Raw genomic sequence first — 25,797 nt, forward strand, 5'->3', positions numbered from 1 at the left:
TAATAGCTGCACGGACTGTCGGGGTAGGATAGGGTGGAGGAGGAGGATGCTGTAGATCAAGGCATTCCAGTTTAGGTGGAGAGCCCTCCAAAGCACCACACATTTTACAATATCAAGAGCAGATCTAGCCTCACCTGCCTGGTTTGGAGGAACTCTCCGAGGTAAAGGGAATAGGAATCCCACTTACCATATTCGGTGCAGGAAGGTCCCTGATGACAGCTTCTCAGACCCTACTCTCCAAATACATTATTAGGGACTTTTCATAACCCCACTTCCTATATTCCTTCCTGTTCCCACCATGGTTCCACCCCCCGAGATTTCAAGGTTTCTACTAAATGGACATTGTACTTCTCAGCCCTTAAAAAATAAGGGCCTCTGATTTAGAGCCCCCCAAAAAACAGAGGCCTCTGATTTAGAGGATATAAATGAAAAGTAACTTGGTGAGCAAGCTGTAGAAAATCTCGCTGGGTTAGATTTCAGATGGGATTCTGGCAAGATGTGGCAATATATAAGTATAATTTCTTTTTCTTTAGGGAAAGGCATATGCAATAATCATGGAAAATTAGCTACATGCCTTTCCAGCTCATCATTAATTGTGTGGGAACCATGACTGGTGACCGGCATTCTAAATTTTGCAACATAAAAAATACAAGCGAACCCAAGAATTAAAGGCAGAAGACTGCAATATAAAGGTAAGCATGGGTGAGTCAGGGTTCCTTTGATTGAAATCACCTTGTAGAGCATTATACTCATGCTCTAAAAGAAATGTCTACTACCTTTGTAAGACATGACATTAGAGAATGGAGGCTGCAGCATAGAATTTGTAAAGCAAATCACCATACCTTTCACAATTCTGAAACAAACACAAATGATAGATGAAGATTTCTAGGTCTAAAACTATGCAAAGTAAAAGATTATAAGGTTATCCATTAATCCTTAATCTGAGAGATATTGTCAGAGATGTTAATAATATGGATGAAAGATACTATTCAAAAGGAGTCCACTTTAAAAAAAAAATTGATTGGTCCTTCCCTATAACTCACAATATTTCAATGTGATTCCATGCTCAGGTGTCTGGTTCTATCTCACTATATATGTAGCAGCTTCTCATACAGTAAAGTGGGATAAAGGAGGGAAATTATGTCTTCCAATCATATAGAAGGGTGAAAAAAAGGAAGAAAATTATTTTGGTCCAACTTTTATAAACAACTTCCTGATTATAGATATTTTAGCAGCAAAAATTCTTCAAGAAAATTTCTTCAGTCCCACACATGCTATTCTGATCATTTTCATGTCAAATTACAAAAAGAGGAAGGGTAGGCAAAGGAAATAAACATTTATTGAATCAGGCACTGAGCTGGGTATTTTCAATAATGACATGAATAGAAATACAATGACCACATTATACTGGGATGTCTGAGATTTTGCTTGGCAAGCATTGTTTCTGGCGTGCAATAAAAATGAAGATGTTATGATAATAGCAGCTAGCATAATCTCCCATACTATTGACAGGGGTTTAATTTGTCCATGTTGTCTCTCTCAAAATGGAAAGAGACAAATAAATAAACCTGTGAAAAACAGAAAGCACAATGCGCGATAACCAACGTTTCACAGAATTAAAAATGCAAGAAAAAAACAGGTATTTAAGCCTTCTAAAATTCTTTAAGGGTGCTATTAAGCTAAAAGAGAAATAAAATACACATTATAATAATTAGATGTAGAAATGAGTGTTTAAAATCAAAACAAGATGATTTCTGAAAAAATGGCCTATTTTCCATACCATAATATATTTGATGGCTAAAATTAAATGAGGAAAAGATTTATTTCCAGAAGATTATGGAAATCAAATAGTATGAAATATCGTTATTATGGCTTTGGACAACCACCTTCAGGTGACATATAGTTTCAAAATACTCTGTACTCTATTTTTTAGTTGCATTTTCATCTGGTGACTTACTATGTATTCTTTCTGAGCTTCAATTGTCAGCCAGTTTTTATAAAATATAAAATTGTAAAAAATGGCTGTTGAGCAAAGCCAGTAATGATGAAAAGTGATGAATTAGAAGGTGTATCTCATGTAAAAAAACCAAACAAACCTTATTGTGACAATCACTTTTAAAGTTCAACCTAATATTGATGAATTTTGCTTGGCATTTTCTAGGGAACAAAAACAAAAAGCAGAGGTAGTGATAGCTTTGAAAATATGGAACCTTGTGCTAATACATAGTCTTTGCTTTATATGGCTTTACAGAAGACACAGATGATCCAACAGGCGGGTTCTAGATTGCTTTGGTTTCCACATGGAACTCTTTAAATTTTTAAAATGAAGGATCAATTACAAAAGCAAGCTTCATGGTGCAAATAACACTCAAGAAGCTTCAGAGGTCACATGAAGCATAGCCAGGGAGGCTGACTTTTCAACAGTTGTTGGATTATACTTTAAACACTTAATATCCCAGATGATCTATACAATGGCATTTTATACTACTTCAAGACAAAGATTAAAAAAAAATTTAGTACATTCACGATTTCAACAGAAATATATGATTACATACTTTTTCAGTTTTGTTTTGTAGACATACACACAATCATACTGAAACTACAAATGGATAGATTATAAGCTATTAAATAATCATTTTCAGTTGTATTACATGATGAGTTACACAAAATAAGGATTATATATTTCAGTGTGGCATATCGTTTCGAACCATATAAATCAATATAAGTTTAATATATGGTTACTTTAAAGTAAGGATATCATATCAAAATACATCAAATATGCTACCAAAAACAATCAAGCATGAGACATGGCATCTTTTGTCTCTAAACAAGAAGCAGCTTTGAAGTAAGGACCTTAGGACACAAAGGGGAGGTAGTTACTTTCAAAAATTCAAAATCATTTTATCCAGAAATTTTATAAAACTATTTTTCAGAGGTATCTTTGCCATATGTTTTTCAGTTTAAGATAACATGATAAAAATTCCCCCCAGCCCCCCAGGATTTGTGAAATTTGCATGGAAAAACAGACTATTTTGAAGCTTATTCACATGAAGCATAATTTGACCCTAACTATTCAAGGTTGTTCTTGCATTACTCTCTCAGTAGCTAAAGTTTTTAGGGTGGATTTTCTTATTTTTTGATCAGCAGCAGGTCAAAGGTTAATTAATAGGCCAAGATTATCCAAGAGCCCCTCTATGCATCAACTACAACCACACAAGTGCGCTATATTTTCCCACTTCACACTGGTCATTGTTTCCTGACTTGAAATCAGAGCATAAATTAAAGAAATTGATGCAGATAAAACAGTGGCTACATACAGCATTTTGAGCTATGTACATCTCTTAACCATAAATTTAGAACACTGAACAGATTATAGATTCACTATGTCCAATACGGTTTGAGTTGAGTAAGCTATTCTGGACGTCTTATGGAATCCTGAGATGCCAATACCTTCTGGAAAGGTCTTATTTTTCATATTTTTCCTTCTATTGAAATAGATAACATGAGGGTAGCTTTCTGATAAACAGAAGTTCGGGGAGAAAACTGTTGATTTGCAGATGATATATCTGCTCATCATGGAATAAGTCCAGGTCATAATAATAAATAGATCTTCTAGTCAGACTGTAAGCACTCAAGCAATCATTCTGTATTTTTAAGTTTCTGCTTAAGACCTCTAGTACATAGTCATCAATATAGCTTGTATTTATTAATGGTCTTTGAATTGATTAAGGGATTAATGATCATGGGCTAGAATCTCTAATTAGGCAAGTAGGTATACCTATGGTCCTCAGCCTGGACCTTGATATCGGTGTGACTGATTTTAACATTTGACTCAATCCTTTGCAGGGCCAAAATCATTTTCTACAAATAATTTTGTTTCTTGCAGATCTCCTGATTGCCACTGCACATAACTCTCAGGACAAATTTGGGCCCTGGAGAGAGGGAGTAAAAATCCCACAGATATGCAAAGCTACAAAGGAAGAGAAGCAAGGTGTTAAATCAGTTGTGTTGTGGAGGTCTGGGTCTCTCGCCTCCCCTTCAGCATTGGTTCAGCCACACCAGCTCAGGTGTTGACTGCTGTAGGCTAGGGCGTGTCAGCACTGCTTTCTAGCAAAGCACCCAGGCCTTGACCAGAAACCCTGGGTTTACTTAGATCATGAGAATCAAGGTGATTAGAGCTTGAAGGGATCTTAAAAACTTTTCAGGTTGACCAATTTAACTAATGAGGAAACTAGTGGCCAGGGTTTAAAGGTCATACAGCCGGCTGGGTGGCTGCAAGGTCAGCCAGTACTGATATGGAGTTTAGTCTACTAGCCTAGTGCCAACACTATAGTGCTTGCTCTGAAAAGGCAGAAGAAGACATGTTCATGGACATACACACAAGGGTTACCAATGGCAAATCTGTGTTGTCAACACTGGGACAATAACCCAGGGTCATATTTTTCAGTCTGTGTGCAAAGTTCCAATGTGCCTGCATTTTCTTTTTCAGGCCCAGTTATACAATCAAAGACATTCAAAAGAGGATCACAATGTTTTAAAATTGAAAATCTCAGGATCAGGCAAAATAAGTTACACTATTCACACCAACCTACGGTAATTCACTTAAATAATAAATAAAAATCCACTGAGCAGTTGTTGGTTGGTCCTTAGAATATTTTATCATTCCTTTCCTGGTTTCTACACTTTTTGCTTCTCCATTCATTTCGTTAAACAAGGAAATACACGTAAGGTAAATTTTACTTTCCAGTCAGTACACGTTTTCTTGCAAAGAGGAAACTTTTTTTTATAAAAGTAAAGAAAGGCACTTGAAAAATGTGTACAAATCTGTTTCTTTCTTGTCTATCCTAAGGAGATATAAAAGTTACTAAAGCAGGGCCAAATCTTTCTGCAGGTGATGGGCAGTGGCAAGCAGCCTGGAGAAAGAGCTGGCCAGATTTCCTCCAAAGCCAGACTGCTGCCTGGAACTTGGGTATATGTGGTTGCTCATTATCTCACAGGGTTCTCAGATCCAGCTGAGTTACTACAGAAAAAGGAGTCATACTACCTTGATCCCATACAGTAATCCTGTTCAGAACAAACAAGTTAAAGTATAGTCTTCAGCACATAATTGCCTACCTGGATTGGTCTTAGGCACTTAGGAGAATGTAGTCTGTTAAATATCAATAACACTGCCGATAATTGCTTGTGTTCATATCAGGGTTTTTAATACTCATTTGTTAAAATTGACCAGGGAATATTTTGTAGCTTGGGTCACGAGCTTCCATAAAACACCCATTGGCTATGCCTAGTCTCCATGTGCTTTGTAACTTGAATATTTAGGGCCTTATTCATAAAAATATGACTTTTTTTTTTTTTTAACTCAGAGCATAAGGCTCTTTAAGCCAGCTATGAAATGGTGGATCATAATCCAGGATGAGTGAAAAAAATATCAGAAGCATCAGGCCGATATAAGAAGAGATTCAGGATTGTTAGACATTGCAAGGAACGAGCCTGGCTTGATCCAGCAAAAGATCATTTTTCTGAAAATGAGAACTTCATTCTATATGTCTTTTTCCCATTCCATGCCTCTTCTCCCTGCACATATTTGCCTATATACTTAGATTTTGTACCTGAACCTATATAACTTATAAAATTCATATGCAATATGTTGAGACCAACTGGAACTATTGAAGCATAATGAAATATACCACTGAAGACTTTTTCCATGATAGAGAGCAATTATTTGTTAGTGTCATCAAGATACAAGGCATTGGTCAGAAGTATCTTTGCTGGAAAATGCTCAGTGAGTTAAGAAATCAAGAAGTTGGAGTTTAAAACTTTAGTGATTATTTGGTCTAATACCTCGATTAGGAGCGTGAGGTCCAGAGATGGGGACTGATCTGTCCAAGGTGACACAATTAGGATAGAACCTAAATCTCTTGACTCCTAGTTTGTGTCCTTCCATTTGACCAGCTGACTTGAAAGAAAAATATGCTAGACCACAAAAACCATTTAATTCAAATAAGGAGTGCCAATTGATCATCGAATTATAAGTCTTGACTTCACTTAATGATGACTAACTGGTGATATTTTAGGGATATTAGTTGAAGCTGAATCTTTAGACATACTATATTTGTTTATATATGCCAAATTACATGTCAGGCAGGTTATTTTCAAGTTGTCCATCTATGAGAGTGAATGACATACATCTTGGAGAAGAAGGGGTAATGTGGGGAAAGGTTTAATCTGTATTGGCTTTGAAGGTCAATGTCTCTCAAGGTGGAATTTATTTACTGGCCCTCTTGGTAGTTGTCTGCACTTTTCAGGTCACTCTGTACCATTATTCTAAGCTACCAATAGGTAATCGTTTTTTAAAAATTGCTCTTCTCACAGACAACATTGTTGTGAGCACGCTAAAGTGCAAGTCAAATAGAGCTGATCTGTACTTTTTTAAAGAGGATTGTTTCCATGCACTAAAGTATCCTTTAGTGGAAATGATCATTGAAGGCAGTGCTTCTCAAAGCTTAATGTGCACGTGAATCATCTGGGGATCTTAATAAAATGCATATTCAGATTTTCTAGGTCTGAGGTAGGGCCTGAGTTCCTGTATTTTAACAGAGCCTGGGTGATGCTGATACTTCTGTCCTCAGACTACACTTTGAGTAGCAAGGACCTAGGGGATTGAATGAGTTTGGATGACTTTCACAAACGCTTCCCACACTTTCAGGATGTTGTTTGCATATTGAGAATATACAGCCTCAGCTCTATTACTTTTAGAGTTCTGGAAGAACTAGCAATGTATTCACTCTCAAATATCAGGGCACCTCTGAGTCTAGTTCCCTACCAGTATGGTCTTGTTTGGGTGGAATATTTTTAACTTGCAGGGATGTGCTTATGTTCTCTCTGCCCAGCTAGTGAAGACAAATGGAGAAATGCTGTCTTGGCTCATGCTGTGCCTCCACCATCAGACAAAACCCAAAATAAAGGGAGGCAGGTTGAGCAGCAGATGAGTTATGGATACTCCCTTTAAAATGGATATGCAGGGTTTTGACCATTTTTGGGAGAGTCTGCCCTTGGAGGTGACTAAGATATTCTCACTACCATAGCCCAGTCTTTGGAGCTTTCCCATTTGCTCCACAGATGTCTGGCTTCCTAAAACTTTTATTTGGGCACATCTGACATGAGCACTGTCTTCTCCTCTGCCAAGATTTTGCAAAATGGATTTATTCCAGAGACACGCTAACTTCTGGCTTTGCTTAAAATTTCTTTGCTTCCCACAATTGCTCAGAGAAACAAATGAAACAAAAACAAAACAGAAACCCTCTCTTTGAGACAGCCTGGTAGAGGTTGCTACTTATATTTTTCATGTTAGGTTTTTGAAGATTCACCCCAAGAGGGTTAGAAGCTCCAGAGTAGCCCTAAACTCACAGGGGAAGTAATGTCTGGTTTATAGAGAGTCCTAAAATCCTAGGCTGGCAGTTGTTGTTTAGAGTCCTGGAGATAAAAAGAACTCAATTAAGCTATACTATACTCTGTTGGAAATTGAATTTTGTCATCCAGTTCATATTCTTCTGTTGGCTTTGGGTTTGTATGGCATTTTGCTCCATACACAGAAACTGCATATACTACTACGTGCTGTAAATACTTACTATGTAACCTCCTAGCAGAAAATACTGTACCCACTGAATACGTAAACAGCTGTACTGGGAAGATAGAAAATAGTCTTTTATTTTACCTAAGTGATAGAAAAATAGTCTTCAAAAATACATTGTCAAACTTCCGGGTTTATATTAAAGTAGAATTTGTATGTACAGTAAGGCAGTATTTCTATTAGCATCCTGCTGTGGTTATCTTTCAAATTAAAGTTAGTCTTTTGGGATTTTTTTTCACTAAGAGAAGACTAGGGTACATAATAAATTATTTATCATGTTGAAATGAAGCAGGAAAGCATTTTAAACGGATTCACCACATAAAATTCATTTGCCTGTCAGATAAAAATTTTTTTACTTTCCAAAACTATATTCTCTAGAGGCTTTAGAATGAGACAAAATTTAGGGGAAAAATCCATGCTTAACATATTCAAACTATTTAAAAAAAAATTGGAGGCATCGTTTGTACGTGCACATCAGCAATCCATCAGTAAGGTATAGGAACTGATGTAACCAATGTGTCAGATGTTCTGGAATGAATTCTTCTTTTTAAATGTGTTGTATTTGGTTAATCCTAATAAAAGAGGAGTCAAAGGTTAAGCAGTTGCTTTTCAAAAATGGGTTTCATGGCATTTTTTCCCTAGCTTTATCTTCCTGTGGTAAATGATTTTGACTACTTCAGTTCCTCCTGTTGTATCATTACCAAGCCACGAAAGCCATTTCCAAAGCATATACCTATTGGCACTGCCCCTCAAAAATACTACGCAATGTGCTTTTGTTTCATTGAACACATAATTGTATAACTAGTAGCAAAAGGTAAATCTACAAATCACAGGAAACAAAATGATTTGTTCTGGAATCAGCTGTTGGAGAAAGAGGCCACTGGCTGAAAATGGAGCCTGACAAGGAGTGAATTACAAGTGAGTTTTCCTAGTGTCATTCTAACCACATTCTTGAGCATTCTCTACCAAATTGCATTTCATGTACTCTGTAGTGTTAGCTGAAGAAAAATTACATTTTACTCCATCAGTCCACTTGTCAAGCTGTCAATTAAAGGAGTGCATAAAACAAGTGGGATCTAGGTAATCCAACCCCCCCACGTGGAGTCTGCAGTTGCTGGGCGGCGCATTGAGACAGGCCAGGTTTTTCTCAGCAGGATTCTGTTGAAGAGCTAGACGAGCCTCCTTGGCTGATTCTTCACACGAAGCCACATTTTGAGCTTGTGGATCTTGCACTAACACCAGGATGTTGTTATCCATTACTCTGGACACCTGAGCATACTCCTTTATGGTTTCAGGAGTGCTGGGTTTCTCTGTTTTTTCATTGTTCTCTTTCTGTTTTGGTAGCAATGATAGTCCTCCATCTTTGTTGACGTTGTGAATCTCTACATAATCCAAGGGTTTGGTGGAGATAAAAGGGGTTTTCTGCTGGGGCAGCAGCCAGTCTGTGTCTTGGTCAGTCTCGGGACGAAAGCTTTCCACCTCCCTCTGCTTGTCTATCTTTTCCTTCCCTCCACTCTCAATGGTCATGAAAGATTTTAAAGCATCTTTTTCTGCTCTGTCCAAAAAGGTGGCTGATGCATTTGTAGGGCCCATGGCCAACTTACACACATCAGCAATGTTGTGGTAAGATGATCTTGGGTTGTGGTGGCTGGGTTGTTGTGAGAAAGGCCATGTTGAAGCTTTGGCACCCCCAGCATGAAAATAGGGTATTTTACTTTCCACATTTGAACCTGGGGGGCCCCAGGTATGGGTGATACTTGTCTCTAGATTATTTGGCTTCTCAAGGACCTCAGGAGTTTGGAATATGGGTGGATTTGCCCAGGGTTCCTCACACTTTTCAGAAAAAAGGGAAGGACTGTCACAGCTTCCCCGGCCAGAGTCATTGTCATGGTCCAGGTTGGAGGGTTTCCTACTGTGACTAGGGTGTTCCTTTGAGTGGGATGGCATTAGCTGCTGGTCCTCACTGTCATCGACTTCTAGAAACTCCACCAGCATGTCCTCGCCATCTGAAGTGGGAGGAAAGTCTTGGCATCCCAAGGCACTCAGGAGTTCTTCAGACTTGCCCTTCTATTAAAACACGAACACAAGGAGAGGTGACTCTTAGCTTCATAACATTCACAACAGGAGCACAGCAGGGTGGCATCTGAGACTGCTCCTTACCAGAGGTGGTAAGTAAGAGCCCAGCAGAGTTTCCCACAGATATTTCTGTACCAGGCCTGCGGGCCATCACCTCTAGGCTACTCTCCAACTAATACTTTTCTTTAAATCAACTCATGCTGAACTTAGTCACTCTCTGAACAATAATCCTGTGTGCATGGACTAGTATTATACACACACATTTCAATAAACATATAACGATTAAACAGAAACTTTTGTGGAACCTCTAAAACCACAGTGCTCATGCATGCATTTGACACTTTAGGAACCCTGGCAGAGTGGCTTTGAGGTTGGGTTGCTGGCTTCCGGACTTACTCCACCACTTTCCAGAGTCTGACAATAGTAAGTTGATTCTGGTCTCTTCCTTCTCCTGCTATTTTCATTTTTCTCCTCCACCCCTTCCTCCTCTCCAGACTCTTTCTCCTTTTCCTCCTCTCCCATCCTACCTTTTATCTCTTTTCCTCCATTTCTTCTCCCTCCTTCTCTCCCAGTCCCTGCTCCCCCTATCTTCCTCCTATCTCATATTTTCTCCTCTCCTCTTATTTTTCTCTACTTGCTTTTCCTCTTTCCTCTCCCCCTTTCTTCCTTCAGCCTCTTCTTCTTATCTCCCTCTCCTCTTCCTCTTCCTCTCTCTAAAGTCTGAGACTAGTGACTGAATCTTGGTTTTATCACATCTTAGGTATCTGACTTTGGACAAGATGCTCTCTGAACTTCTTTGTGCATTTGTAAAATGAGGATATTAATGCCCACCCGGCAGGGTTCTTTTGAGGATTGTAATTTTCAGGTAATGTAAATAATGTAACATGTAAAAATGGGAGAATTTTTGTCAACAAAAGCTATTTTATTACTAAAATCTAAATATTACTAAAATATTTAGAAGGTCAACTTGTAAGATAGACTTAGTTAATTAGTTAGCTGAGACATTCATGCTGGTTCTAGGAAGGTCAATGTGAGACACTGGTAATGGAGCAAGATCACTGCCCCAGGAGCCAAATTCCTGGACTCTAGTCCCTGCGTGACAGTTGCAGTTTGCATGAACTCAGACATGACAAATTCTCTGTGGCTCAGTTCTCACGTTCTTGCACTGGGGGCCTCCAAGTGCTTGGGTCAAGAGAGAAAATGCACAGGCAATTGCTTATAGATATATAGTGTTAAGCTTAAGGTAACATCAAAATCATATATTTCAACTAGAGACAAATTTAAAACACTTAAATTTAATTCCCTCTCGAATCAGCCTAAACAGATCCTGGCAAACACCATCCAAGTATGTTCAAACTGAGCAACAATTGCAGTTGAATATTCTGTTCCTCTGGCCTTACACAAAGAACTTTCAAGGGGAGCTTTTACCAACATATGATGGAAGTGATGCTAGTAGGTCTGCTTTGGGTTAATCAAAATATTCACTCTCTTTCTAAAGTGATTTTTTAATTGATTAAACAATGTTTATCTCTGTGCTTCTGGGCAAACATGGTAAAAGTAGCATACATTACTCTGTGTTTTCATAGTCTACTGGTTTTCTCACTGTGCCTTCTGACAGGTGGTGTCTCCTAGTACCCTCTTTCCCCAGGTTCTTCATGTACCTTGCAGCTTCTCACCTCTCTTCCTTTCATCCTACTCACTGAATGCACACCTGCATTCATGTACATACATGTGCATGTACACACACACCCACAGCCAGAGTAACAGCAGGAACACAAGTGCTGGGTTCCTATCATTTAATCCCACATGCTGAAGAGGAGGGAAAGCTGGCGAAGGATGACTAGAACGGCCAGGTCAGATCGATGGGATTGTGTGGGCATGTGCAGATTAATTATTACAAAGCCATGGGACTCACTGCATTCCCTACCTCTGGAGCTTACCTCTAGCAGATGAGTATCAAATCCTTTAATTTTCGGCTCAGGAACTGGAGGAAGGATGCAGGTCACCATGCTATAAAATTAAAGTAACGACAAGTTCTCATTTTGTAAGTTTTGGAAGATTAGTGTTATCTCCAAATATCTGTGACCTGAGCTAGATCTAGTGGATAGGGGTGGGGAGTGGAGGGGCTCTCGGCAACTAACAACCAGTGGGAAAGATAGTAATTACAGGGGCCTATAGAAGTATTGGCTCTGGCTAATTTAGGTGGTTGATCCTGAAGTTACTGGATTATTTAGACTATTTGTTTCTCTTGGTTTTTGCTTCTCTTGTCAGTTTTTTATTGTTTCACAACTGTTAGCCTCCATTTGTTAGAAAGTTGCCAACCTTAAACAAGTCCATTTCTCTACTTTTGCTAGCTCTGACAAAAATTATTTTGTGGTGAACACCCTGCAACTAATGGCTAAAGTGAGGTCCTCGGATTATCTGTAGCTTTCCATTGGCTCTGTATTATCAATGATAACCATGATTTGGAGGAGGGTTGAGAGACAGTGAAGTACCTGTATCCCTTTAAAGCCACTGCCCAGACCAAAATCAAAGAAACGACGGCAGAAATAATGGCTACGAAGATCCACACGGTTGTATCTTTCACGGTGAAGTCTAAAAACCAAACAGTCAGAACACTTGGATCATATATAACAGAATTACAAACAGACTAACAAATAATGAATGACACTTCAGACAACTTTTTCATTTTGAAATAATTTCAAACTTATAGGACAGTTGCAAAAATAACATAAAAGCAACACACAGAACTCCAGTTTACCCCACTCCCCCCAGATACTCAAATGCACTAACATTAAAAAAGTTCTTTCTTGAAATCATAGCAGTTTACAATGGGAGATTAAAGTATCCATCCAAAAGTGACACACAGGTAGGTGCTTGGTATAACTGCTTTATAATGATGAAGTGATAATACCACTGAAACTTTGAGTATAGGCAGAGTAATTTCTTGAACTTCAAAAGGCAAGAGCAAATAGATTTTATCAAAATATTAGAAGAGCTATAAAGCAATCAATTGGGGACTTCCAGATAGACAAAAAATGTATTTGTATGCTGAGTGTTATTGATGATACTTCTTCCCTGCTCCTGATGTTTCTGCCATTTGGCAGGAGCCCTTTAGTGTATACATTAGTTTAGTTCTCCTGATCTTCTGCCAACCTGTACTCACTCCTCTCTGGGGGTAGGGATAGAATGCCTTGTTTGATCAGTACTTTAAAAAAAGAAATTGAACATGAGCTGCTCAGCTTCTTCTTCTTGGATTATAGCTGAAGGAGGTGCATATGTTTTTCTCTCTGCTCCTCCAGGAACAGGTAATGCCCAGGTTGGGCATGAGGGAAAGGTCTGCACAGGCCTATGACTGCCTGCATCAGGGTAGGTACTGCCAAATAATTCTGGGCATTTAATATTTTGCTACATTTGCTGTTAACACTCCATCCATGAATGCAACCATCCATCCACATCTGTCCATCCATCCATCCATCCATCCATCCATCCATCCATCCGGTCTGTCTTTCTACTGATTTATCCCTATTTTCTAAACATTTAAGGGTAGGTTGTATACATCATGCTCATTGAACCCATAATAATTTCATATACATTTCCCAAGAACGAGGCTAAACCCTAAGTTCAGTATCAATTCAACATTGATATAAAGCTTTCAAGTCTAAATTCTAAGTTTGTCATATGTCCCAACAATGTCCTTTTGGGTCTTTTCTCCTCCATTATTAGATCCAATCCAGGATCATATATGACCTTTAATTGCCATTGTGTCTTTAGTTACTTTTTAAAAAAATTGTGGAAACATATATATAACATACATTTTTCCATTTCAACCACTCCCAGATATCTCGAGTGAGAATGTTATGTGCTTTAGAGTTAATTACATTCACAATGTGGTGCTACCCTCACCCTTACTAATTACCAGAAACTTCCCATCATTCCAAACAGAAACCTACACGGATTATGCATTAGTTCCTCATTCTCCCTCCCTGCCCTGCCCCTGGTAACCTGTACTCTACTTTCTGTCTCCATGAATTTGCATATTCTAGCCACTTCATGTAAGTGGAATCATACAATATCTGTCCCTTTTTGTCTGACTTATTTCACTCAACATGATGTCTTCAGGGTTTAGCCATGTAGTGGCATGTATCAGAACTTTATTTCTTTTTAAGGATGGGTAATAGTCCTTGGTATGTCTATACCACATTTTGTTTATCCATTTGCCTGCTCATGGATATTGGGTTACTTCCACCTTTTGGCTCTTGTGAATAATGCTGGTATGAGCATTGGTGTACAAATATCTATCTGAGTACCAGCTTTCAATTCTTTTGGGTATATACCTAGAAGCTGGGTCATATGGTTGTCCTATATGTTTAACTTTTTGAGGAAATGACAAACTGTTTTCCACAGCAGCTATACCACATTATATTCACACCAACAATGTTCCAAGGTTCCTATTTCTCCCTACCCTCTAGCACTCAATATTTTCTACTTTTTACTCATGGGTTTGAGGTGGTATCCCATGGTTTTGATTTGCATTTCCCTAATGGCTATTGATGTTGAACATCTTTTCACGTGCTTATTGGTCATTTGTATATGATGTTTTGGAGAAATGCCAACACTTTTGAATGCAAGTAGTTATTTCCCCCTACCTTCCCAAACCTCTTCTGCTTTGAATAGCAATCCAAACCAAGTAACAGCAAGGAAGGGTTTAAGTTTTCCCAAAATTTGTAGTATTTTAATGTGCTGTATATATTTTACAATATGATACAAGTTTCAAAACCCTTTCAGATATTATTTCATTTGATTCTTAGAGAGGAAACCCAAGATCACATAGTCAGTTTCAGTAATACTAATAATAAAACCTAACAGGTGTATGTTCTTATTAAAAGCCAGAAAATGGTGTTATGCCCTTTACTTACACTGCCTTGTTTTATAGATGAGGAAACTGAGACTCAGCAGGTAACTTGCCCATGAGTTACAATCTGGGATTTAAACAGTGCCTTCAGACCATGTGATTTTATTTAGTAATAGTCAGAGCTGGACTAGATACATGTGCAAATCTTATGAGACTCAGTTTCATGCTCATTCCACTATGCCAAGCCACTGAAAGCATGGATGCTTTGAACAGCCAAGTTGTAAGAAGAGCTAGGCTTTGCTATGTGGTTCCTAACTTGACTGAGCTTCAGTTTCCTTGCTTTTAGTTCTTCATGGTAGTATATACTCTCTGTATACCTGAGAGGTTCGAGGACTAAAAAAGGACTTAGTAAACTGCCAAGTACTATAGAAATTCAATATAAATGATCATTCCTCTAATACAAGTCACCATATTTAATGGCTCTTTGTTAGAATCGAGTACTTTAATATATGCTGTATCTTGACCAAGAGAACAATATGTAATCAATACCAGAGACTGAAAATTACCTCATGCCTTTGAGATAGAAAAACACCTGATAAATTCTGGGAGAACAAGATGATGACTTTGGCTGGATCCTCCAAATGAGAACGGTGGGAGAGATGGAAGAGGGCAGAATGTAACTAACCATCAAGGTCCCTGAGCTATGCCAAGCCCACATCTTCAGTCATATTCTAGAAATTGTCTTACTCTAGAAACTGGTCCTCACAGCCAATGATCCAGCGATCGATGTTACCCTTACAAAAGTTTTTGTATTGGGTGGAAAGATGATAAGCCCATTTCTACTTATTCTGGTTGAGACTCAAAATAGTTTCTTCATTAGAAGTTACTACTTGCAAATTTACCAAATACATTGCATTTAAAAATAATTAGGAATATAAACAAAAGTCAGTCAAGACACTCACCACTAGGTATCTGAATGGAACTCTCCAGGCTCCATTTACTCCAGAATCCATGGTCTGGCTTGCAGCGAACCTGGACAAGATATTTATGTCCTGGATATAAGCTGAGAATCTTAAACTGTGTCTGCTTCCCAGCAAAATGGGTCTAAGGAGTAACAAGGAAAACAGAAGTCATTTCTGATATTCATTATTAAGAAAGAAATTTTTTCACTTAATAATAAAATATCTGAGGAGGTAGGCCAGATTATTAGACTTAGCAGATACCCTGTTCTCACTGTTCTACCCTGACAGTCCCATCTGTTTCTTTCCTTTTAAAACTTCTCACACAAAAATTTAACAGGTTTTATCTCGCTCCACTTGGAATTCTATTTCAGCTGGAAAAATATTCTCCCTCCCCCCCAACCAAACTCTACTTTATTGGAGACAATCAGTTAATAAATGTAGAAAGAATAATACAATTAGAAAAATGTTATTTGTAAGCCTTAATGAAATAACTGATTCAAGGCTTTTTGATTGGTGTTGAAACCATTAGGTAGAAAGAAACTGGGTATTTATGTATGCTGAAATAATAGCATGTGGATTAAACATTACAATCAAGGGGTCAGGTTGCCACCACCCCAGTCCAGAGGTCAGTTTTAGCATTAACAGTGGGTCAACAAGATGAAGTACATAAACACATGTCTGAAGCACTACTGACAAAATTATTCAAAAAGATTCCAATCAAGTCTTCAGATCTAATGTCTGGTTTACATGAAATACAAGGGTTTGAGAAATTAGATAAATGAGCCCACAAAGAGCTAAACAGACAAATCCAGAATGTGAAATATTTTAAGGAGGAATTGACCCAGACTCCTGACCATATTTAGACTGAGGGGATATAACAACCAGTCTCAAAGTGTGGTCCTGGAGTACAGGCATACCTTGATTTATGGTGCCGTGCTTTATTTTTGTGTTTTGATTTACTGTGCTTCACAGATACTGTGTTTTTAAAAATGGAAGGTTTTGGCAACTCTGAATTAAACAAGTCTACTGGTGCCATTTTTTTCCAACAGCATGCGCTCACTTTATGTCTGTGTGCCACATTTTGGTAATTCTCACATTGCAAACTTTTAAAAAATTATTATTTTATCTTTTATGTTGATCTGTGATCAGTGATTTTTGATGTTACTATTGAAATTCTATATGAAATTCATTATTGGTACCCACATAAGTTGGCAAACCATGAATAAATGTATGTGTTCTGACTGCTCCACCAACCAGCCGTTCCCCAGCTCTCTCTTCTCCTTGGGCCACCTTATTCCCTCAGACACAATAATATTGAAATTAGGCTAGTTCATAACCTCTAAGTATTCAAGGAAAACAAAGAATCACAAGACCCTAACTCTCTTCAATTCTGTGAAGATGAGAGAGGTGAGGAAGCTACAGAAGAAAGTCTGAAGCTAGCAGAGATTGGTTCACAAGGTTTAAGGAATGAAGTCATCTCTATAACGTTAAAGTGCAAGGTGTAGCAGCAAGTGCTGATGTAGAAGCTGTAGCAAGTTATCCAGAAGATCTAGCTAAGATCACTGATGAAGGTGGCTACCCTAAACAACAGATTTTCAATGTAGACAAGACAGCCTTCTATTGGAAGATGCCATCTAGGACTTTCATAGCTAAAGAGAAATCAATGCCTGACTTTAAAAGCTTTAAAGGACAGGCTGACTCTCCTGTTAGGGACTAAATGCAGCTGGTGACTTTAAGGTGAAGCTGATGCTCATTTACCATTCTGAAAATCCTAAAGCACTTAAGAATTATACTAAACCTACCCTGCATGTGGTCTATAAATGAAACAACAAAGCCTGGATGACAGCATATCTGTTTACAACATGGTTTACTGAATAATTAAAGCCACCAGTTGAGACCTACTGCTCAGAAAGAAAGATTCCTTTCAAAATATTACTATTCATTGACAATGCACCCGATCACCCAAAAGCTCTGAAGAAGATGTACAATGAGATGAATGTTGCTTTCATCCCTGCTAACACAACATCCATTTTGCAGTACATGGTTCAAGGAGTCATTTTGGCTTTCAAGTCTTATTATTTAAGAGACACATTTTGTAAGGCTATAGCTTCCATAGATAGTGATTCCTCTGATGGATCTGTGAAAAGGCAATTGAAAACCTTCTGGAAATGACTCAAAATTCCAGATGCCATTAAGAAAATTCATGGGAGGAGGTCAAAACATCAACCTTAACAGGTGTTTAGTAGAAGTTGACTCCAACCCTCATGGATGATTTTGAGGGTATCAAGACTTCAGTAGAGAAAGTAACTGCTGATGTGATGAGAATAGCAAGAGAACTAGAAATAGAAGTGGAGCCAGTGTTGTGACTGAATTGCTGCAATCTCATGATAAAACTTTAACAGATGAGGAGTTGCTTCTTACTAATGAACAAAGAAAGTGGTTTCTTGAGATGGACTCAATTCCTGGTGAAGATGCTATTTACATTATTGAACCAACAACAAAGGATTTAGAATATTACATAAACTTCATTGATAAAGTAGTGGCAGGGTTTGAGAGGACTGACTCCGATTTTGAAAAAAGTTCTACTTGGGTTAAATGCTATCAAATAGCATCACATGCTACAGAGAAATCTTTTATGAAAGGAAGAGTCAGTCAATGTGGCAAACTTCATTGTTGTCTTGTTTTAAGAAACTGCCACAGCCACCCCAGCCTTCAGCAACCACCACCCTGATTGGTCAGCAGCCAACAAAATCAAGATAAGACCCTCCACTAGCAAAAAGATTATGACTCACGGAAAGCTCAGATGATGTTTAGCATTTTTTAGCAATAAAGTATTTTTAATTAAGGTATGTACATAGATTTTTTAGAGATAATATTATTGCACACATAATAGCCTACTTATAATATAAACATAACTTTTAAAAAATGATAAATATAACCTTTATATGCACTGGGAAGCCAAAAAATTCGTGTGACTTGCTTTATTGTGATATTTGCTTTATTGCAGTGTCTGGAACTGAACCCACACTATCTCTGAGGTACGTCTGTAGATTCTGGTTTGGACAAACCAGCCATAAAAGATATTTTTAAAAAGCAATTGGGGTATTTGATACGAACTGACTATTATATGTTATTAAGGCATTTAATTTTCCTCTGTGTGATACTATTATTTTGGCTATTTTAGAAAATGTTTTTTTTAAAGAAACATATTTTAAAGTAATTATGGGTGGATTATCACAAGGCCTGAAATTTACTGTATTAATTCTTTATGCTGACATAGTTTAAAGTGAATAAAAACCCAGCCGTTTACCATGGACAGGTTACATTGAGATATTTCCCCCTTCTTAATGCCATTTAAATACTCTCATATGTGTCTAGATCAAAGCTGTGCTGAGGAAGGCAGGTTGGGGATCTGGTGGAAGGGGCTGTATAGTGTAAGGAACAAGCGTTGGGAAAGCTGTGAAGATGAGAGGGAAGAAGTTCCTTCTAATTTTGGGTGGTTCATGTCAGCACCGGGAAACCATCATGGTGGCCCAATAATTAGGAGAAATGACCTGTTTTCAGTTCATCCCTGCTGAAGGACATGGTTCCTTCAAAAAGCTTCTGGTTGACTCACCTCCCATTCATCTGCTTTCTCGGGTTTTAATCGAATTTCATACTGGAGTATGAGCCAACCGGTTCTTATATCAACCAGGGTAGGTGAACACCATTTTATCCACAGATATGGTTTTCTGTCTTCTGGCTTCTTTACTTCTAAAGTCAGATTCACAGGAGGGTCTGGTTCAACTGTAGATGTGAAAGAAACTTTGGTAGCACTCATTGCTTTCTCCATTTTGTCCTTGCCATTTTCTATCATGAATTGCATTTTCTATGTTATCAGTCCAGTCTACCCAACTGCATTATAAGCCCCTGGAAGATAAGAGCCTTGTCTTCAGCCTCTTAGTGTGTAATCAACGGTATTTGTGCTTGAAGATAAGGTCTGTATGGTAAGCCTAATAAGTGCATGAGATTTCATTCTTCGCTTGCACTCATCTAGTTTCCACTTTTGGCTTGCCAGGATCAGACCGCTACCCAAGTAATTTTCATGATAACAGGCACCAGGTGATGCAAATTGGGTTGGAATTTGCAAGTGGGAAAGTTGTAGAGGAGGGATTTCAAATAGCTTACTTCCCTCAGCTGGGAGCCAGTTTCTCATTGTGGCACACACACGGGTTTTGTGAAAGGTTTATTTGTTTTTATACTTTTGTAGGTAAAACATTTAAGATTCCATCTTTCCTTTAGAAATTATCTTTTATGTTCAATATACTTATTATTCTCTATGGTGAATGGACTCCACTCTCCCAGATATTAAATCATTAAAATGTGCATAGAAGCCTGGGTTTTTTTGCAGTGATGTTTTCAATGACCTCATAATAGATTATTGGCCCATTTATTCAACATATGTGTACTGAATTATTTTATTTTATTTTTTAATTAAAAAAATTTTTTTTTTTAAGTTCCAGGGCCAGGCACTGGACCCAGGACCTCATATGTGGGAACCGGCCCTCAACCACTGAGCCACATTGGTTCCCCGAGTTGGTTATTTCATTTGCTTGCTTGTTGTTTTTAGGAGACACCAAGGACCAAACCCAGGACCTCCCATGTGGAAGCAGGCATTCAACCGCTTGAGCCACATTTGCTCCTCCCGAATACTTACTAGCAAAATGATAGTTAACACTTATTGAGGACTTACTATGCCAGGCACTGTAAAACACCATCCCTGCACCATTTCATTTAATCCTCCAATAGCCCCATGAAGTAATATTACCCAACCTGATGTACAGAGTTGGAAACAGGCTTAGAGGAGGGCAAATTACTTGCCTAAGAGTACATATTTGGTAGAAGTGGACTTTGAAACCAGAACTATATGGCTGGCTTAGAGGTAGCTCTCTTTACCACTTCACTGCATCATAGCTATAAGACACTTTGCATTTATTGTCAGGTGCTGGTGAGCTGGGGCAGTACTTAATGTGAGTAAAGGGGCTCGGGTGAAGAAGGCACTCAACCTTGAGTTCCCTGAGTACAGCTTGCCTAGCCCTAGTCCCACTGTACTGGTCAGGAACGTTTTCTTTGTTCATTTATTACCTTCTCAAATATCATCTCTACACCAGGCAGGGAGCGAAGTGAGTGCAACTTCAGTGTACACTCAATTATGTACACGATGCCAATAACTGGCGTTATGATCCACAGTTGCCTAAAACCTGAACTTTAGAAAATCTGCCACTAATTCAAACACTTACATGCTACTAAATAAATACCTCAGGTTATTTTATATGTACTTATTAAGCAAGTACCAGTTATTTAAAAATAAGTTTTAAATGAACTACAATATTGAGATGTGCCTCTGATCCAAAAACATTGCTACAAAAGTATGAGTAAAATGTTCAAGATGAAGTCTTTCATGCAGGGTATCTCAACCTCAGCCCACTGGTGTTTTTGACCGGGTAATTCTTTGCCTAGGAGACTGTCCTGTCATTGTGGGATGTTCAGCAGCACATCTGGCCTCTACTCACTAGATGAAAGTAAACTCCCACCCCATCCTCCATCCCCGCCCCACTCAGGGCATGCCAATCAAAACTGCCTCCAGACATTGCCAAGTATCCCATGGGGGGGGGGGGGGGGCAAATCACAGCCAGTTGAGAACCTCTGCTTTAAAGTATCTTCAACATAGCTATGCTGACCGAACAACGACAAAAGTCTATTTCTGAGTGGCTGGCAGTGTTGTCATTCTGTACTGCAGCTTGTCACTGGATGAGGGTCAAGCGGATGGAAAATATAGAAGGGTCAAAACTGATTTTTAAAAGAACTTCTGTGGACCTCAATTAGCACTGTATGTGGTAGGATTAGATGATTGTTCCATGAAAACGTCCTGTATTATTCTGAAAAATATGCCCTAACACATTCTTTTATCAGAGATTCCATTATCTGGAGACATAGTGAATTTAATATACTTGTTGATTTCACTTTTCAAACATACTAGCCTTTTTTTAGTGAGTCTGTTTTTTGTCAGTAACATTCATTATAAAAGTTGCTCATTTCAGGACTACTCTTTGTTTTGTCCTCAAATATAAAATATTTTAACATTTGAGGGCAATTCAAGAGAGGGCCCATGAAAGTTGAATTATTTTGCATTCTGCATCTTAAAGATTCCATATTTCTAGTAAATTTATATGACTTCAATTTATTTGACCTACTGGTCATAAGGGTTACATTTCTGGTTTTCTTAAACTAAGATCAAATTCAGTTTCACCCCAAGCTCATTCCAGTTCTCTGTCGGGGAAGAAAATATTCAATGTATGTCCGTTGGTGTTGGAAAGCTTTTCTAGTTTTTAAGGATCAATCACTCATAACATGCCATTAGGATAATATGCAAGCAAATATTTGAGAGTCTTACCCTGATTTTCCTTGTTGGGTGATATTAGGTAAATTAGGAAGTCTTGGGTGATCTTAGACCTTTTTAGCTGCTCCCAGACTATTACCCAGGATAAGGACTGAACCCATCCTGGCCAACCCACCTCTCATCCTAGGATTCATCTTTGTCATTTCTGCTAAACCATTAAGCAATCATGCTTAATTGCTCTGCAGCTTACTGCTGGTTGTGCAAACAAGAAGCATTTCTCAGGGTAACTTTGATTTACTTTGCTAATGACTTCCCAAAACATTGTACTTGTGATCTTGACCTTCAGCCAGCCATTTAAGTAGCACCATTTGCTCTCCAATTATTTTCTTGCAAAATATAGCTCTGATTGTTAAGAAGCAACACTGAATATGGGGCAAAGCAATTGGAGCAATTCCTGTGAACACAGAACTTGAAGGACCCCTTCTAAGAGTTGGTACTCCATGGAGCAGTTATGTCCATGGAGAGAGAGAGAAAAGAAATCTCAGCATGCTGAGGAAGAAGGGGACATTGGTTGCAGGGGAAGGGCAAGAGAGAGGCACTGACAAGGGACGTGTAAATAGAACATCCCTGCTGGGTGCCAGAACATGGCTAGCGGACAAGGGTAAACACAGGAACACAAGAACCCCAAGTACAGCCTTAACGGCACGAATGGCTCCACGAAAATTGGTTTAAAATGCTCAGTTGACAAGGATATTGTAAATTTTTTCATCTTTCTTTTTGGGGATACACCCAAAGCCAGGATGCTCAAACGGAGTTTGATTACTGGTAAAGAAATAATGAAATAACAAATTCCTCATCCATTCTCCTTACCTATGTAAGTCACATCCACATAGCGTGGATCCGAGGAACTGCTTCCCATCTGGTTAATGGCATTTACTGTGATGATGTATATTGTCCATATGGAGGTGTGCTTCTTGTTAAAATAACAGGAGTTGGGGCCACCAGTTTTGTAGTCTGGACAGTCATAGGTGATTGTCTCTCTGCAATGAGTAATAGGAGTGAAAAAGAAAGTAATTAAGAGTCTCCCTTTTTTTCCTTAATCAACCCCTTTCACTCTTTTTTTTTTTTTTTAATCAGATATTCCAAATGCAAAAGACAGCGGAAGAAGAGCTCCCTGAGATTCTGCACCCTTCCCATGTCAGCTGAGAAGGAAGCTGGGAAGAAACTAGTGGTTTCTAGGGGTGAGCAGATTATTTTGGGACCTCAGTCACTCTGCCTCTAACCAATCCTTTCATTCTATAGGTTTTTGTGGGTTTTGTGAGCTATGTCGCTTGCTAATAAACATTTGAGCTTTCACTGGCCAAGGCACTGCTTTAATCAAGGTACTGAATCACATCAGCTCACACACACAGTGGGGCAGTGCACAAGGCAGCACTTAGCACACGTGCATGCTACTTTAAAAAACAATAGTTTCCAGTAGAGAAAAACTCGATGCCATTTCATATGAATCTATGCCAAGTAAACAACAGCTTGAAGTGACTCTGAGAGGAAAGATTTCAGGCCCAAGAGGCTCATGAGGCTTCTCATGTGTAGACTTAGGAGACGCAACTCAAGATACACTGCACAGGTGTTGAGGTTTATTCAGTTTTGGTTGCCTGTTTGAGTTTCTGAAATCTGTTTACATGCTGCTTGTTTGGACCGCAGGTGGGACAACAGCTTTTTGTAAAACAAAGTGTGTAGTCACTGGGAAGCAGGCCAGCCACATAGTAACTGAATACTTTCTTTATAGGAGAAAGATGCAATTTTTCCAGGAATTTCCAAGAGGGCTCCACAATGAGTGTAACAAAATGCTTGCCCAGAGAGGATCTCATTTAGCCTGTAATACAACCTTAGGACCAAGTAGGCCCTCTAGGAAATTGTGGCTCCTGGATCAGCAATTAGTTAAAGGAAAAGCATCAGTTGCTTTTCCAGCTAACATACCAGGGTCACCAAGGATGACATGGCACTGTTTTATACAATCCTGTTAGGTTGCCACAGTAATGTGTTTACTAAAAATAATTATAAATGGCACAAGTTTTATAGATGAGCATTTGCTAATTAACAAAGCACTTGATATGTAGCCTCAGGCGTCAGCTTCAGCTTGGGAGAGTTATGAAATTTGAAACATTGTTAATTTTGTATTGCTGCTGTGACTGATAAGCTTATGTATATTGAGAGAAAATTTCAAGGATGTAAGAGGGGAATAAGAGCATGGACATTATTTGTCTGATCTTACCCCAGGAGTATGAGCCTTATCTGTCTGTGTAACTCCAGGGAAGTGGTAATTTTAACCCAGAACCAGTGTTATTTTGGCCAGGAGAGGTACAACATTCTTGTGGAGTTTAATGGGAGGTAAGAGAACTCTTTACCCTTCCTTGTAGTAAGTCAAAGTGTAATTGGTAGGAAGTCCTCCATCTGTTCCAGGCTTCCACCAGCAGGTGAATGTTTCTTTTTCGGGAGAACGACATTTAACCATCTCAGGTTTACCAGGAGCTGACTGTCCTAGAAAAAGCCAGAAGTCACTGGAATCAGAATTAAAGTCCATTCAACCATTGGACTGTTCTGCTGGTGACAGAAGAAGGTTGATGGGACCCAGGACAGTGATGAGGTCTTCGGATGAGTAGGTCTAAGGGTGGGTGTTTGGAAATGCCCAAGTGCCAGCATCCAGCAACCCTCCTCTGGGGGCTGCCCTGATGCTGGCAGGATTTCTGGGGAGACAGCTTTGCGGTGGAGGGTGTGCTTGTGTGTGTGGGGGTGTGGGGAGGGGTGAGAGAGTATTTCAGGATGGAGATAGCAACATCCTGGGTGAGAATCAGTGACTCATAAAATACTAAAAAAGTGAGCATGGAGAAGGAGAGGGATGCACATGGATTTGAGAGCATGCAGCCCTTCTGTAACCTCCTGCAGTTGATAAAGCTGCTACCTTCCTACAATAGATGAGCGACCATAAAAAGAACTCTTCCGCAGGTACACACAACCTGTGGACACTTGGCACTTACCCGCTATGCTCCTTAACCTCCATCTTTCTGCCGGCCCCGCGCCACTGCCTCCATCTCTTCTCCTGACCTTTTGTTCTCTCATCACATTATGGATGGTGCCTTTCTTTGCAGCTCTCCCCTTATTCTCTCTTTCCTTCCTTTCCCTTAACTTTTCCTCGTGGATATTCAGTTGTGACCTTATGATCCTGTCCTGTAGTCTATCTCTCATCCTCCCTGCTCCATTCCCACAGCTTGGTTTTAAGTCTCCCTCTTCTATTTCCCTGCTCCTCCCTTGAGTCTGTTTGTGGTGAGGTAACAAAGGGCTGGGTAGGAGTGATGGACAGAAGTGGGGGAGACAGTAGCTCCTCTCCTGGTCATTAGCTACTGTTATGATCTAAGAGCTGTGTCCAATCCCAGGCTGGGAGCTAGAAGGTCTGCATGAGGCAATGTAGACAGTGCAATGTCAAGGGGATAGAACAGTTTATATTGCCTAGCTCCCAAAGCTCTTGGTGACCTGGTTTCCTTTTTTCTTCCTTGGCTGTCAGGCCCCAAGGGGGGAAAAGTAACCCTGGGAGATGACCATGCTACTGCTGGGCTGGGGAGGTCAAGCATGCCCATCCAATCATCTCGGTCAGTTCTCCTCTTTGCCTTGTTGGATGTCCTCTGTTTTGTTCAGGAAGCCAGATGGGAGGAGAGCTTTTAGAAGTGGGTGTCAGCAACCCAGGGGCCATGCAGTTTTTGTTTCCCACACCAGTTCCTCTACATCTGTGCTGGCATCTTGGACAGAACTTCTGGCTGAGCACTAGGTCAAAAAAGGGAAGATCTGGAGAAGACCTCAGTGAAGGATCAAAGGCACCAGGCAGAACTGCCCAGAAGGC

At 39.2% G+C, this 25,797-nt stretch overlaps 1 protein-coding gene across 5 annotated transcripts in view; it reads right to left on the minus strand.

The window, feature by feature from the left end:
- Positions 1 to 1,317: 1,317 nt before the first annotated feature.
- PRLR (prolactin receptor) overlaps positions 1,318 to 25,797 on the minus strand; it is a 184,149-nt gene continuing 159,669 nt past the window's right edge. For 4 of the 5 annotated variants that reach the window (XM_004453338.4, XM_058307698.2, XM_023587351.3 and 1 more), the window contains 7 exons: positions 24,311 to 24,443; positions 22,773 to 22,942; positions 19,140 to 19,309; positions 15,524 to 15,665; positions 12,202 to 12,301; positions 11,647 to 11,716; positions 1,318 to 9,697 (listed from right to left, as the gene is read on the minus strand). In XM_004453338.4, coding sequence (XP_004453395.1) covers positions 8,675 to 9,697; positions 11,647 to 11,716; positions 12,202 to 12,301; positions 15,524 to 15,665; positions 19,140 to 19,309; positions 22,773 to 22,942; positions 24,311 to 24,443 — 1,808 coding nt within the window. In that variant the 3' untranslated portion in view covers positions 1,318 to 8,674. The remainder of the gene's footprint in view (positions 9,698 to 11,646; positions 11,717 to 12,201; positions 12,302 to 15,523; positions 15,666 to 19,139; positions 19,310 to 22,772; positions 22,943 to 24,310; positions 24,444 to 25,797) is intronic. The other variant, XM_058307699.2, reaches the window with a different exon arrangement.

This window comes from Dasypus novemcinctus, chromosome 2 (assembly GCF_030445035.2).
Source record: "Dasypus novemcinctus isolate mDasNov1 chromosome 2, mDasNov1.1.hap2, whole genome shotgun sequence".
In the NCBI taxonomy this organism is placed as follows: Eukaryota; Metazoa; Chordata; class Mammalia; order Cingulata; family Dasypodidae; genus Dasypus; species Dasypus novemcinctus.